Source organism: Carassius auratus, chromosome 8, assembly GCF_003368295.1.
Source record: "Carassius auratus strain Wakin chromosome 8, ASM336829v1, whole genome shotgun sequence".
NCBI classification, from domain to species: Eukaryota; Metazoa; Chordata; class Actinopteri; order Cypriniformes; family Cyprinidae; genus Carassius; species Carassius auratus.
The window spans coordinates 7,629,354-7,644,473 of NC_039250.1; the positions used below are offsets into that span (position 1 = coordinate 7,629,354).

The window sequence follows — 15,120 nt, forward strand, 5'->3', positions numbered from 1 at the left end:
AATGTGATTAATTCAGCAAAAAAAAAAAAAACATTCACATAGTATCAATGAAAATAAGTAAACTATTTATTTTCTTTCTCCACATTTTGTAATTCATAACTTTAACTTCAACAACAACAAAATTGACGTCACAACTGAGGGACGATTTTTAACTTGTGAACAACTAGATAGAAATCTTTTCACAATTGTAAAATTAAAGTTGGTTATATTTATCTCACTCTTTGTTGGGACTATTATAGTTTTAAACACATAATTCTTTTGATAAGATAAAATTATTCAAATTAAACGTAAAAAAACAACAACTGAACGTCATGGCATGGTAAACGTTTCCAAGACAGTTGTAATATTTATATAACAAACAAAGATAAATGAATATATATATATATATATATATATATATATATATGTGTGTGTGTGTGTGTGTGTGTGTGTGTGTGTGTGTGTGTGTGTGTGTGTGTGTGTGTGTGTGTGTGTGTGTTAAAACTCTTAGTTTTAATAAAAACAAACACTGAGACATAAAAGTGTAAGAAGTTAGAAAAATGTATGTGTTCTGCTGTGAGCTATGTACAGTTGGAAGAGAGTGGGAGTTGTGTAGAGTTAAGTGGGAGGGAGTTAAACGTGTGACCAGTAGCAGTCAACTTTCTATCACTTTCTAATAGAGTTAGTTGAAATAAGGGAAGATGGCGCAGCAGGGCTGCTGTGCCACGTCTTGTTACGCGACAAAAACCAAATTAAATCCCTTTAACTCGTTCTTATGTGCTTTTATTTCTTTTATAAGTTTTAGTCCTTTAATCGCTGAAGCCGGGCTGTACACAGCATCGGATCAGATTATTATTTTATCCCCGGAGAATGTGGACTCCGTGCTTTTTAACTCCAGCGCGGCTCTTTTCGTGGAGTTTTACGCGACCTGGTGCGGACACTGCGTCGCGTTCTCACCCACCTGGAAAGACCTCGCCAGAGATATTAAAGGTTAGTTTGCATATTTCCACACCGTGAAGATACTGTCGAACAGTTAACAGCTGTTCGTGAGCTGCAGCGTCTAAGTATAACGACTGGACTTCCGCTACACTGTCATTTACCATGGTAACCTGTTTCCTCCAAAATAGTGATGTGTCGTTCGTAAACGAATCGTTCTTTTTGAACGAATCTTTTAGGTGAACGAATCGTTCTCGTTCACGTAATCCACTGACTCATATTTCTCGTTCAGTGAAGTTCCTCCCTCCACAGCAGCGCGGCGCTATAAGCAGCGCATGCACAGCTCAGTGAACCGGGTAACAACTGTTTCATCCTGTCAAAGAATTACTCAACCTCGAGCCAATAGCCTTCGAGTATGAGATGTGACAGAGTATTTGATTTGTTGAATGTAGTGAACGAAAACGCCCTTCAATGAACGAGTTTCATATGAGTCTGACTCTGAACTAGATCTAGAGATCTTATCGTTCGTGAACGAAATTACTGAACTGGTACCCATGTCGGTCATGTCGTTCGTGAATGAGTTGAATGAGCTGATACATAGCGTTCGTGAATGAAATGACTGAACTGGCACACATGTCGTTCGTGCACGAGTTGAATGATACATCTCGTTCGTGAATGAAATGACTGACCTGATGGTCAGGGTATATTCTGGCAAACAGTTTACCAATCACGTTTCTCAATCGGCAAAGCACATGTCGTTCGTGCATTAGTTGAATGATTTAGAAAATGTCGTTCGTGAATGAAATGACTAAACTGGCACACATGTCATTCGTGAACGAGCTGAATGAACGGATACATGTCGTTCGTGAATGAAATGAACTGGTACATAGCTTATCTCGTTCGTGAACGAAATGAATGAGAGTAAACCGGGTCAGTCTGCCATTTAGCATGTCAATCTCGCAAAAATGCAAAGCGCAGTTATAGGTACTGTACTGTGCACATACGCTTGTTTTGATATTTAGCAACTCCACGTTTAATCCACGATTGATGAATGTGAATATATAATAAACAAACTGTCTGACCAAACAATTAAAATGCTATTTAGGCAAGAAAACCTTGTGCTTTGTTCATTTGAACAACTTAATTAGACTTTATATATTGAATGCGATTATACACACCTTTTAATAAAGCCAGATCAGTTTTTGTAACAAGTGAATACGTTCGTTGACTTGAGACATAACAACACAATACACTTTTTGCTATCTGCTGGCTTATTTTGTGTAATACGAAGAAATGGTCACTGAACGAATCAGTGAACGATTCTGAACGAATCATTTTGGTGAACGAACTGAAAATGAACGAATCACTAGAAAGAATCATAATTTCCACCACTACTCCAAAACATAGTTAACTGTTATAAGGTATTGTAATAAGTATTTGCCACAGCTGATGTCCAAATAAATTAACACAATGACAATAAGCGACTACAAGGTTTAAAGTATATTTTAAATATTTTTAACGTGATTTTTGGAATCAAAGTGATTTTTGTGAGGGATTTTATCCTAACTCTCACGCTAAACATTTAATTCTGTGTGTGAAAACTGTTTTCAGAAATCTTCTAACTTCCCTGCATCAAAGTTAAAGTAAGCTCAGGGACGATGACTCCTTTACGTTCTGATGAGTTTTATCAGTGGTCAATGGATAGGTATAAACACATCGCTATTTGAGAAAAGCTTGTATATTGCTGCTTACTGGGTTACACAATGACTAGTGATCGATATTGACCTACAGTATACAAACAAGCAATGTCTCAAAACACAAACAGCCCACCAAATGAACTGTCTGCCAACTGAGGTAGCCTACCTAGTAAGCCTAAATAGTGATTTAGTGAGTTAACTACTGTGTCAGCTTATTTGCTCTACCAAGTGAGACTACCTAGTGAAATAGTGAGTTGTCTACCTGGGCATCTTTTATGGTTATCATTGGGGCATTTCTAGTTAATTTAGCTACTTACGAATACAGGCAGTTCATTTAGGTTTTGAGACACAATCACTTTAAAGTGCACATATATTTTTTTCTCTTCTGATTTTAGGTTGACCGTAACACTGTTCATTAAAAGCACACTCTCTTGACACCCGGAAGTCCCCTTTGTGAAAGGTTAATTGAACATATGTTGTGAATGAGAACACCGTACCTTCAGTGTTGATCAGAAACACTGCTTGGTCGTATTGTGCCAGATGCTCTTTGACATAGTGTTGACATTGTATTTGCACAGACAGGTGTTTGATGTTTTTAACCACAGACTGCTTACAGTCATAACACAAATTTTGCAATATGCAGCTGAAATGCATTTGCAATAACACCATCAATCCCATTCTTTGCATTGTTTCAGTTTCATAAACTGCATTCTGTGTTGTGTTGCTGTTGTAGAGTGGAAGCCTGCTGTTGATCTGGCTGCTATTGATTGTGCTGATGAAAGCAACAGAAAAGTGTGCACCAATTTCGGCATCACTGGATATCCCTCTCTGAAGGTAGTGTGCAATTTAGAGAGCATGCAATTATTGTTGCTGTTATTGTCGTTTATAATTATAATTCAACGTTTGTTTTCGTGTAGGAAAGAAAACCCACAATTGTTTTTAATTTCTCAGTCGTAGCAAGAAATGTGATTTACTGGAAACTTTTCCTCCCGAGAAACAAACCCTAGTAATTAAATTTCACCTCCCAGAGTTTCAGAAGAGATCTCAACAGTTTGTGATGAGATTCTGCAATAACAAGCCTGAGATTTAAATATGAATGGAAACATGTTCCACTGAATTCTAATTTATTTCCCACTAATTAATTGAAGACTGGAATAATGGTTGATGAAAACTGAGATTTACCATCACATGAATAAATTGCATGAAAAATAGAAAAAGGTTTTTATTGTATATTAAATATATGCATAAATATAAATGCACCCTTGGTAAGCATAAGAATCTTCTTTAAAAAAACATTAATACAATCTTAGAACTATTACTTATTAATATTAAATATTAGAACTATATAAAATTTTTAGTCTATAATTTTCTTTTGTATTTTTATGCAATGTTTATTTAATACAACTGTAAAGGAAACATTTAAGAAAAAGTTAATACTTGGGTGAAATGTCTTCTGAGCTCTGAAAGTGCAAGCAACACCTGAGCAATACAATTTTATCTTCTGAATAATCTTATGTGCGAGATGAGCAGTAAAAAAAAAACTTTATACAGTTAATTGTGTAAATTTGTCTGTGTAATGAAATTGCTCATAAATGGAAATAAAGATAAGAAATCAGCTTTAAAAATGGATGACTGCATATATTGGTCCTTATTCATATGAGTGGGGACAAATTGTGTATATTTTTCACAAAACCATTATTTAAATTGTTGATGCCGTGACAAATGATTTACACGTAAATTCATTCTGCTTGTGTTTCATGAATGAAGCCCTTTGCTGAGCACAAAAGCATGACTTGTGAGTTTTTTTTTCCACACAGATGAATCCATTTTATTCATGAGTAACTGTTCTTTGTTCAGTCATGCATTATGGGTAAAGGCTATGCTGTAGCCAGAGGGACGAATTGATAGAACTGAATCTGTCAGTTCTTTGTCCTTTCTCTACATAAACATTTAACTGTTGTTGCCATTCCTTGAATTATTATAGTGCATCAATTTCCTTCAGGGAAACATTCGGAAACTCATCACCAGATGTTCCTTCACTATTTGGGTGTTTTTGTATCTGGATTTTTTAAGTCTAACTTTGTGTTCTTGTCTTGTAAAATAAAGTCTCATGAAGGGACATTCTTTCGCAGCTTTGATGAATTTTAAGAAGGTAAGAGGAAGTGCTGTTGACTAAAGCTGTCAGTGAGGCTCTGCAGGCATGCAACTGATGTGAAGGGCTCAAGTAGCATCGTTACTGATCTCCCTCTGTCTTTCTCAGTTCTTCCCTGCTTATTCGAGCAGCGGGTCCAGGGGCCAGGATTTCAGAGGTAAAACTGTGTCTTTATTTATTCCAGTGTGTCCAGCAACTGTTGTCTTTTTCACACTGCGAAAAAAAAAACAAAGTCTCTACTGGAAAATAAAAGTCTCTACTGTCTACTTTCTGGGTTTACTTAAGACAAGTAGGGGGAAAAAAAGTTATGAAAAGGCATGGAAACATCGACTTTATTGCATATGCATTTGGAAGAGTTTCCACTCCCATTGGCACTTTTTATGGGATTGCAGTCTAACGCTGGTTTGCCCTGTTTAGTAAATCTGGCCTCTATTATAAGTTGTCATTTTCAGATGAACTATTCCATTTCAACCAATTCTTAGCCACTTAATAAATATCTTTGATGTTTACTTCTGGGGTACTTTTGTTTATGTATGCGCATGTTTTTAAATGTTCATATAGGATTTTCAAGGGATGTAAGAGGCCTTCGTCACTACGTTATCAATAAGTTGGAGATGCACAATGAAACTTCGCCACCTGCTTGTCCACCTTTAGAGACAGCCAGGTTAGAATGCAATGTCTTACACACTTTTCAACTTATTTTAAAGCATGTCTTTGTTTAAATTTGCAATTGAAATCTTAAAGGTTTGGATGGCATCTTTTGTAAATAATGCTTGCTTCTAACGGTCAGCGAGCATGTTGGTTTTGTTTGCTTTAACACTGCTGTTCAAAATTCACTCGAATAAGGAAGGAACAGGACACACCATAAACTTGATTTGTATCTTAATTTTTTCTTTTTTTAGTGTCATCTGTCAAATCATTGCAGGAAATGCATATATATATATATATATATATTTTCGTCATCTGAGAGCCGAAAACGAGATTAAGCACAGAAATATCAAATAATTTCACAGGACTATTTTTATTAATTTCGGGGGGGAAATGCATCTTAAAGTATGTTTTAGTTCAAGGCTCAAAACTTACCTTTAGTAAACTCCCTAGCATATGAGTGAACTGTACAGTCAGACAATGAACTCATTTTTGGTTTGGTTTTATTACATTATCTCAACTTATTTGAATCTAATCTTTTTCTCTCTTGACAGTGAGGCAGAGATAGACAACTTCTTTCAGACCAACAGTGTGAAGCTCCTCGCTCTTGTGTTTGAGAGTAAAGACTCCTACGTGGGGAGAGAGGTGAGATCTGTTTACACAAGGATCATTTAAAGGAATAATTCACACGAAAATGATGTACTTTATTTACCATCTTATTCCAAGCCCAAATTCTTTTCATTGAACACAAAACAAAGATTCTGAGGGGTTTTTATTTTTATTTTATTTTTTATAACCATTCAATTACAATTTCCCATGCATTCTCAAGCTTCAAATATATTTTGGCTAAGACTTTGAGAAAATACACAATAACTTTTGTTGAGTAGGATTTATTTGTACAAAATGTACATTTTAAATGTACATTGTCGCCTGTTACTTTTTATTTTTTTTTATTTTTTACATGGCATTTCTAATTTTTGTTCTCGTTCAGGTGACATTGGATTTGTTGCAGTATGAAAACATAGCTGTGCGCAGGGTTTTGGACACGGAGACAAGTTTGGTGTCCAGGTTTGGTGTGACCGATTTTCCTTCATGTTACCTGTACAACTCATCCAGACATATCTCTAGACTCAAAGTGTAAGTATTTAATTTCCTTCATATGGCCCTGTAACAGATATAATACTTCAGACTCATGTCATGGATTTTTCAGGACTATATTTTACAATAAATCATGCATTAAACCTGATGCCTAAATAATTTCGGGGGGGGGGGGGGGGGGGGGGGTCGGGGGAGTCAAGACGAGAAGTATTTGGGGATGTTTGAAAATAAATTCTAATGCTCATCACTTTTTGTAAAGCTCATGCTTAAAATGAACATATTAAACTATTAAACTTAAAGGGTGCAAAATCCCATAGGCTTGTATTGGAGGGACTGAAATTATACGGTTCACCTTTAATCTCTCTTTCATAGTTCATTAACATGAGTTAGAGCCGAGGCATTTTATTCTTAGGTTCTTATAATTAAGCATTTAGCATTTGCCTGATCTCGTCTTCTCAGTTTTATGATCATTAGCCATTGCAGGTAAAAATCCTGCAACATCTGGCCATGGTATTGAGGCAAAAGAATTTTAATACATGCAATTATTCAAGATCACAGAGCTTTCATAATCGATTCTAACCAGGAGCATAAATCAGAGGCTTACTCGCTTTGTTATGGTTATTTGAGAAAAATAACTTGGCATGGGTGTGGGGCCCTTTAGATGACAAATGCAAAAGAGAAATGATTTATGGTTGGTTTATGTTGTTTCTGTCCTGCATGGGTGTGTTGAGGGGGGTTTTAATCTTCTACAGTGAAACAATGGTGATCCTTTTCAGCGTTTCACCTGCCAAGCAGTCCCCGCTCTGCAGAGCAACAGATGGCGTCCCGTCAGGTCTGAATGCGTGATTGATCTCGTGTAGCATGCTCAGAAACATAAACGCACACCTCGGGTCCTCGTGGTCTCAGAAGCGTGCCGTCAGACCCCTGGGGACCTCAAGCTTCACCCCATCTCTCCGGTGAGGGTTGATTGAAGCTTGGGTAGATGAGGGAGTGTGTGTCCTCCTGTGCTGGAGACACAGGAATGCACAGTGGTGTTTGATTGCCAGGGTTAGAGAAGAGGGTAATGATCAGTAATGACATCTCATCAGCACACCACACCCACCATCTGTTCATCTGAAGAAGAAAGATAAATAGATGACAGTAGAAAACAGGAGAAGAGAGACATGGGAGTAAGCTCACTTTATTTAAGCAAGCACAATGCGTTCCTAGGTGTTTTTGATAAAAGGGGTTTGGATTCTACTCTATTTTTAGAATTGCTAAAAAAGGTTACTGTCTCAAACGCATCTAACTTAGTGAAATGGTGGTTTACAAATATCAGTGTCCAGTACTGATAGACTGTATTGGCTCAATGGCAGATATAAAGACAATTAGTAAAATAAGGTCAGTAAGATTTTTTGGCAACACTTCAGTTTACGGACCAATTCTCACTATTAACTAGTTGCTTTTTAGCATGTATATTACTAGCATATTGTCTGCTTATCAGTACTTATAAATCACATATTAATGACTTATTCTGCATGACCATTATTGCATAAAATACATAAACTTAACAACTACCTTACAGACTATTAACTTTTTTTCTCAGCAAGAATGCATTAAATTGATCAAAATTGACAGTATAAGACTTTTGTTACAAAATAATTCAATTAAAAATGAATGTTGTTCCTCTAAACTTTCTTTTAATAAAAAAATCAAACAAATACACAAATAGTAAGAAGGTTTTTAAAGATGTTTATTTTAATAAAATAAATGGAGTCTTAGTGAGCATGAGAAACTTTTAAAAAATGAAGTTAACATTTAAACTGTAAGCACAACATTATAATTTCTGTAGCACTCCATTGACTTGTTTATAGTTTTTTTAATATTTCATTTATTTTGGTAATATTTACTTAAAATTCAGTAATGTGAAATCTGAAGAAAATGTATTCTGAAAAATTATAGTGCTTTTTTTTTTTTATCCATCCATAAGGATGTCAGTATATTTTTGAATTGACACCAAGGCAAAGTAACACTTCAGTTATTCAGCAAAAGTAAGGATACCCTATTTTGTCCCTCATTATGATAATTTCAGTGAAATTAAAACTGAACTAAACAACAAATCTCAAAACGTTCAAACAACAGTTGATTAATCCGCCTGTCCAATATACTGATCTCTCTAATCACAAATTATTTTCCCGCACTTCCTGTAACTCTACTTTCATCTGTAATTTTAAAGCTATGTCTAAAATCACACACTATTAAAGTATGTAAAGCATCTGATAAAGAATATATTTCTTGACCCGTTATGTTCTGCAAGTATGCATCTAATTTGAATGCACTCCTTATACGCTACATCTGCCATGTTGTATGCGCTAGTAGGTATATTTGGATTTAGAGTGACTGTCTCTACCCTAACTCGAATCTATTCCATAAACCCAAACTTTAACCCTCTTCTTTTAATCCCGGTCCCAAACTGAACTGATCCAACAAACAGCATTTCTATAAATGTGGACTAGTCTCAGCTCTTCTGGAGTCTGGCAGACATGTCACCTACTCCACATTCTTCTGTAACATGTTGTCACACACTTGAGGTTATGTTTAGTGGTTGTGTTGCCCTCACTCCCTTTTTCCGTCCTTCATCAGACTCAGTGAAGCTCGTACCTTTTACTCATACGCCCTCCAGAGGTTGCCAGGGGTAGTGCGGACAGGCAAACCCCAGATTCCCATCACTGATCTTATCAAGAACTCGACTCTACAGGAATGGAGGCCATTTAACAAGTAAGTGCACACATAGTGTGACATAATTAGTCATTTCTTTTCACATTTAGATTAGTTTTACATATTGCATAATTTAAATTCAGTGCATTCTTGCATTTCAAAGAGTAAAGCGTGGCACTAGCAACGCCAAGGTCATTGTATTCAAATATGGCCATACTTGAACATTTATTAATCAAAGTTTTATTTAAGAGTTGCAGAATGTCACAATGTTTTTATAAAGTAATGGTCGAGTAAAACTCAATCAGGTGGACTCATGTCATGATTTAAATGGTGCACAGTTGTAATCCTACATATATTTTTGTGTGCATTCATATAGGACACGTGTTTATATGTCTGATTTGGAATCAGCACTGCATTACTCTCTGCGTGTAGAGCTGTCTGGACACGTCAGAATCACTGGAGAACATCTGATTGCACTCAAAAAGTACATCAGTGTACTGGCTAAGGTGAGTTACATCAATACACACAAAGATTAATTATCCACTTAATTGTTTTATATCATGGCATCTGTATCAGTGATGCGTGGGTTGCGAGTCATCCAAAAATATTTTTTATGATATTCGGGTCATGGTCGGTTGGGACGTTTGAAATAAAGATGCCAATTAAACCTTTGTATAGTACTAGACACAATTTTGAAATCCATAAGCCTACACAATAACTGGCGCGAAGATGACGCACAAGCTCAGTCTGCAGATAGAGATGGAGGCGGCAAGAGAAAAGGTGAAGACTGGGGAGCAACAGCGCTTTTTTTGGTAAAACAAGATTTTGACGACTTCATTAAGTTTTGTTTTATAGAAAACTTTTTTTTTTATTTTTTTTTTTTATTTAAAGATTTTCGTTTTTTTATAAATTGTGTGTTAATTTTGATCAATGTTTTATCAATCAATTGCCCGTATTTAATAAATAAGGAGCAAATATATAGCAGATAACGTAATAATGCTCTGGCACGATCACTTGCATTGCATGTGAACTGGAGTGTGGCAAAACTCAGCTTGTGCCTCACAGATTTGAGAAATATAGGCTATATATTACAGAAAGCTTGAAATGTCTACTTTTAAATGAAATTATTCAAACCAAAATAAATGGGCTACTCTCTGATTATGTAATCCATATGAAATGTGCATTTCTCTCTGGTGTTGATGGCGAGTCCACATCATCAACTTCATCTTTGCTATAGCCTATTTAAGTAATTAAATTAATATAAAATGGTGATTTGTCCACGAATGGCTTAAATGAACAACTACTAGTCGACTAGAAAAAGCAGCCCTTATTCCACATATTTTCGAACCATCAGGCCATTCTGGGTTGAGCGAGCGACCCCACAGAATGAGTGATTTCTCCACAGGCTGGATTAATGGATATTACAGGCCATGGAGGTTCCTACGTCTATGGCCCAATGACGCTACAATGAGCATTTACTACTTTTAAAAAAAATGCGGGTCAGGAAGATGGTCGGGTACAATATTTTATTTTTCTTCTTTTGCGGTCCGAGTTGCGGGTGGCTTAGTTGAATATGTCGGTTGGGTGTGGGTTGTTTATACATTGACCTGATCTGTATCAGCCTAGTCAGCTCACAAAACAAACCACTAGAGGGAGATACACTGAACATTTTAATCCAAGATGGGGTTTTTTATGCCTCCTTGTAAAGATTTTCAGTGTTGAATGATATTATAGGATCAGTTAGGTTTTAGAAAGTACATATGGTCATAAGGGTGTTTCAGGGTGTCAATATATCAGCACTTGTGACAAACATGGTACATTGCTGAAAATATTTACATAACACCAGGTTACGAAACTGCTAATATTGTTTAGATTCATTTCCAACATTTAAGGACACATCCAAGATATTCCTTTTCACTGCTGTGATGTTCTGTTTCGTCACATCCTTTTTCATTTTATTTTCTTTTTAAAGGATTTGTTCAACTCATTTGTCTTTACCATGTTATTTTTATTTTTTGAGAAAATTATTTAGGCTGGGATTGCTTATCTTAAAACAAAAAGCATGCAATGTGTGTGTGTGTATGTACATTATGGTATGTATGTATATGTGTGTATATAATATATATATATATTACATTTACATGAAATATTACAAAATATTAAATTACTAATTTAAAAGTAATTTTTCAGATTCACTCAATTCTCTATTCCCTGTATGTTCTCTACTGAGCCATGCTCTACTCGATCAGACGCGTGCCATGGATCTCTTTGATGAGGTCTGAGACAATGACCTTTCGCTGGCTTTGCATGGGTCCAGCGTAGCTCTGCCAATCTCTCTGATTATTAAGGGCTCTCTGGGGAAGGTCTACACAGATGCCTGGAGGAGTGGCAGGGGCCCCTGGGCAGGCCTCCCATTAACTGTGGTTAGTTTTGTCAATATTTCCGGCTCCCTCTGGTATTCCGGCCTTAGCTGGGCCTCTTCAGAGTGTCCTTGCTGTTTTTGGCTTGCTCTTTTGAGCTGCCTTGTTAAACAGACACGCCGGCTGCATTAATTGACACTCTGTGAAGAGGAAGTGTTTAACCCCACTAAAGCAAAGCATGGAGAGATTAATGGTGGCATGGAGGAACAAGCACATTCTCACACAGACACAGACACACACACACACTCAAGTGTTCGGAGCTGAAGATCTGTACAGTGGCTTGAATGCTAAACACAGTTAGTTTGCTTACAGGTTTGGTACTTTAGATTAAGATGCTTAGAATGCAGGCAGACTGATGTAATGGGATAATCCTGTGAATGTCACAACCTGCCCTCTCATCCTGAACCTTCTCCTGCACCAGGAGCCCACAGGGGCAAAATAGAAAAAAATAAATGGACTTGTATGTATATTTCCATTCAAAAGTTTGGGGTCAGTAAGAGTCAAGTAATCAAAAACACAGTAAAAATAATAATAATAATATTGAGAAATATTACAAGTTAAAATAACTGTTCTACTTATTTTCTTGTGTGTGTGTGTGTGTGTGTGTGTGTGTGTGTGCTTGTTTATGCTACATTGTGGGGACCAAATGTCCCCGCAAGGATAGTAAAACCTGACATTTTGGAGGACCCCACAAGGGAAACAAAAATTGATTAAAAAAAAATAGTAAATGGTGTTTATCTGAAAGTTTAACAATGCAAACAGGTTATGTTATGGGATATAAATAACATTTGGTTTGTATAAAAGTAATAGAAGTCTATGGAAAGTCCCCACAATTCACAGAAACGAACACACACACACACACACACACACATATACATATATATATATATATATATATATATGTGTGTATGTATGTGTGTGTGTGTAAATATGTGTATTCATTTACTAAATAGTAAATATACTGGTGGAGTTTGATTCAAAGTGTTTTCCTCGGTCACGCTGTTGCTCAACGTATCTGGGTCTGCGGCACAATCCGGATTTGTATGAATCAGAACATGCATTTCAGGATTAAAAGACTGGATCTTGGAGACATGAGAGCATTACAAAGAGGTTTTAGGATTACCCATCTTTATCCTGCTTTCTTGAAAGAGGCTTCCCGCCACGCAAGAGGGAGAGAATAAAACAAGGAATTAGAAGGCAATTTGAGGTCCAGATTCAGCCGCGACTCCATCTTTTATCCGAGGCCACGGTGTCCTAAATGACTGACTCTGCATTTCCTGTTTTCATTCTAACAACTTTCAGAGACCCCGATGTCGGTGGACAACTAGCACCTGCTGTTGGGTGGTGTTCTGATAACATGGAAATAGTTTAGATGGATTTTACATGGCCCACTTGTCTGTGTCCCAGAGGGTGGGATTAAACAGGGGTCTTCTTCAGGGCTGGGCCGACAGATGCCTTCTCTTTTGAACCTCTGCAGAGAGAGAGAGAGAGAGAGAGAGAGAGACTGTGGTTTTCTCGAATGCTGATACTAATCGGATTTAAGATGACATATTGCTAGGGTGAAGTGGATTGTCATGGTCCGAAGTGGAGGAAGAAGGGAGAGCAGGGGGGTGGGGGGCTGAATCAGTAAGGACAGTGATTGGAAAGGGCTGTTTGTGGTTAGTGATCTATATCCTTGCTTTGGTAGATGGAATATGCAGAGGCTATATACTCTTACACAGCATGATTGACAGTGTACTGTTGGAAAAACTGTCTGAATAACAGAGTCTCAGAAAACATTGTCTTCTCATGAAAAAAATACTACAGCAGTCGCTAACAGTATTAAGACACTCAAGTATTAAAAAGACTTAAAAAGTATCAATGTCATTGTATTAGGTAGAAAAATTATCTTGGCATCTGCATACAAATGACTTTTAGAGCTATTTTTGCTATTAACATTATATGCATTTTGTTTATTTTTGTTAACATTATATGTAGGTTAGTGTTAATTTATAAATGCATTAATGTTCAGTAGTATGATACATTGTTTTAAATCATACACCTTGCTTTATGTATTAATATATGTAGAATTTTAGAACATAAGAACATGAACGACCAAAAAATAATTTGATGTTGTGATATTTAAAGCAATGGCATGCATACATTTTACACTACTGTTTAGAAGTTTTGTGGCTGTTTTTATTTTTATTTTTTATTTTATGCTCACTGTATTTATTTGAACAAAAATAGAATAAAAACGAATAATGTGAAATATTATTATAAGATTTTTATTTTCATGTAGTTTTTTCCTGTGATGGCAAAGCTGAATTTAAAGCATTACTACAGACTTGATGCTTCAGAAATCATTCTTATATTCTGATTTGATGCTCAAGAATCATTTATTATTATCCATATTGAAACCATACTGCTTAATATGTTTGTGGAATCCTTTATTCAGGGCTCTTTCGTGGACAGAAGGTTCAAAAGAATACTGTTTATTTGAAATAGAATCTTTTGTGACGTAAATATATTTAGTCTCACTTTTCATCAAATAAGGCATGCTTTACTGACCTCCAAACCCTTAAACAGTAATATATTAGGGGTGTAACGATACGCGTATTCGTATTGAACCGTTCGGTACGACGCTTTCGGTTCGGTACGCAGTACGCATTATGTATACCGAACGGTTCGTTGGACTAATTCATTATATTAAAAAAAAAAAAAAAAAAAAAAAGAGAAATATAATGATATGCGTTCAACAAGGTAGCCCAATAACCCAAACGACGTAACAGGCAACGCCCCTGACACTCCCGAAGAAGAAAAAAACACCATCTTATATGTTTATGTTAGGGTACTACTCAGTCAGGCGCTCGCTCACTCAGTACGCGCTGAAGGCTCGTTGCAAAATGGCCAATGTGTTTAACATACCAGAAAAAAGAAGATCCTCCAGTAACCAACAGGTCTGGTGTTTGGGTGCACTTTGGATTCCCTTTAAGCTATAATGGTGATGGCAAGAGAGTGGTGGATAAAAAAACAACGGTATGTCGCATCTGCAACATGACAGGGTACACTAGCGGGAATAAAAAAAAAAAAAAAAAAACACCAGCGGGAATACTTGAAACATGTCAACTCATTTACGCTGACATCACCTTATTGTGTCAGTATCTGGGAAAAGACGAAAAAAATGAGAAACAAGCACGCAACAAACTATCCCTGCAGCATTTAGACACCGGTATTATAGCTTACAGGGAATCCAAAGTGCACCCACACCAGACCTGTTGGTTATTTTAGGATCTTATATTTCTGGTCTGTTAAATGCATTAGACATTTTGCAACGAGCCTTCAGCGCGTGCTGAGTGAGCGAGCGCCTTAGGGGCCGTTCACATATCGCGCCTAAAAACACGTGGAAAACGCTAAGCGCGTCTTTCTCCTCCTTTCCAAAGCGCTCGGGCAGAAGCGCTCATGAGGCGTCTGTCTTTGCTAAGCAACAATGACGTGCTCTCTCCATGAGACG

At 36.7% G+C, this 15,120-nt stretch overlaps 2 protein-coding genes across 2 annotated transcripts in view; both read left to right on the forward strand.

Moving 5' to 3' along the window:
- LOC113107158 (tight junction protein ZO-2-like) overlaps positions 1–15,120 on the forward strand; it is a 296,039-nt gene that overhangs the window by 116,990 nt on the left and 163,929 nt on the right. The gene's annotated exons all lie outside the window — the stretch shown is intronic.
- Positions 642–9,774, forward strand: LOC113107160 (sulfhydryl oxidase 1). The gene is made up of 8 exons (XM_026269470.1): positions 642–969; positions 3,346–3,446; positions 4,873–4,921; positions 5,326–5,428; positions 5,967–6,057; positions 6,404–6,549; positions 9,133–9,267; positions 9,584–9,774. The coding sequence occupies exons 1-8, from the start codon at positions 681–683 to the stop codon at positions 9,741–9,743; spliced, it is 1,074 nt and encodes a 357-aa protein (XP_026125255.1). The 5' UTR covers positions 642–680; the 3' UTR covers positions 9,744–9,774.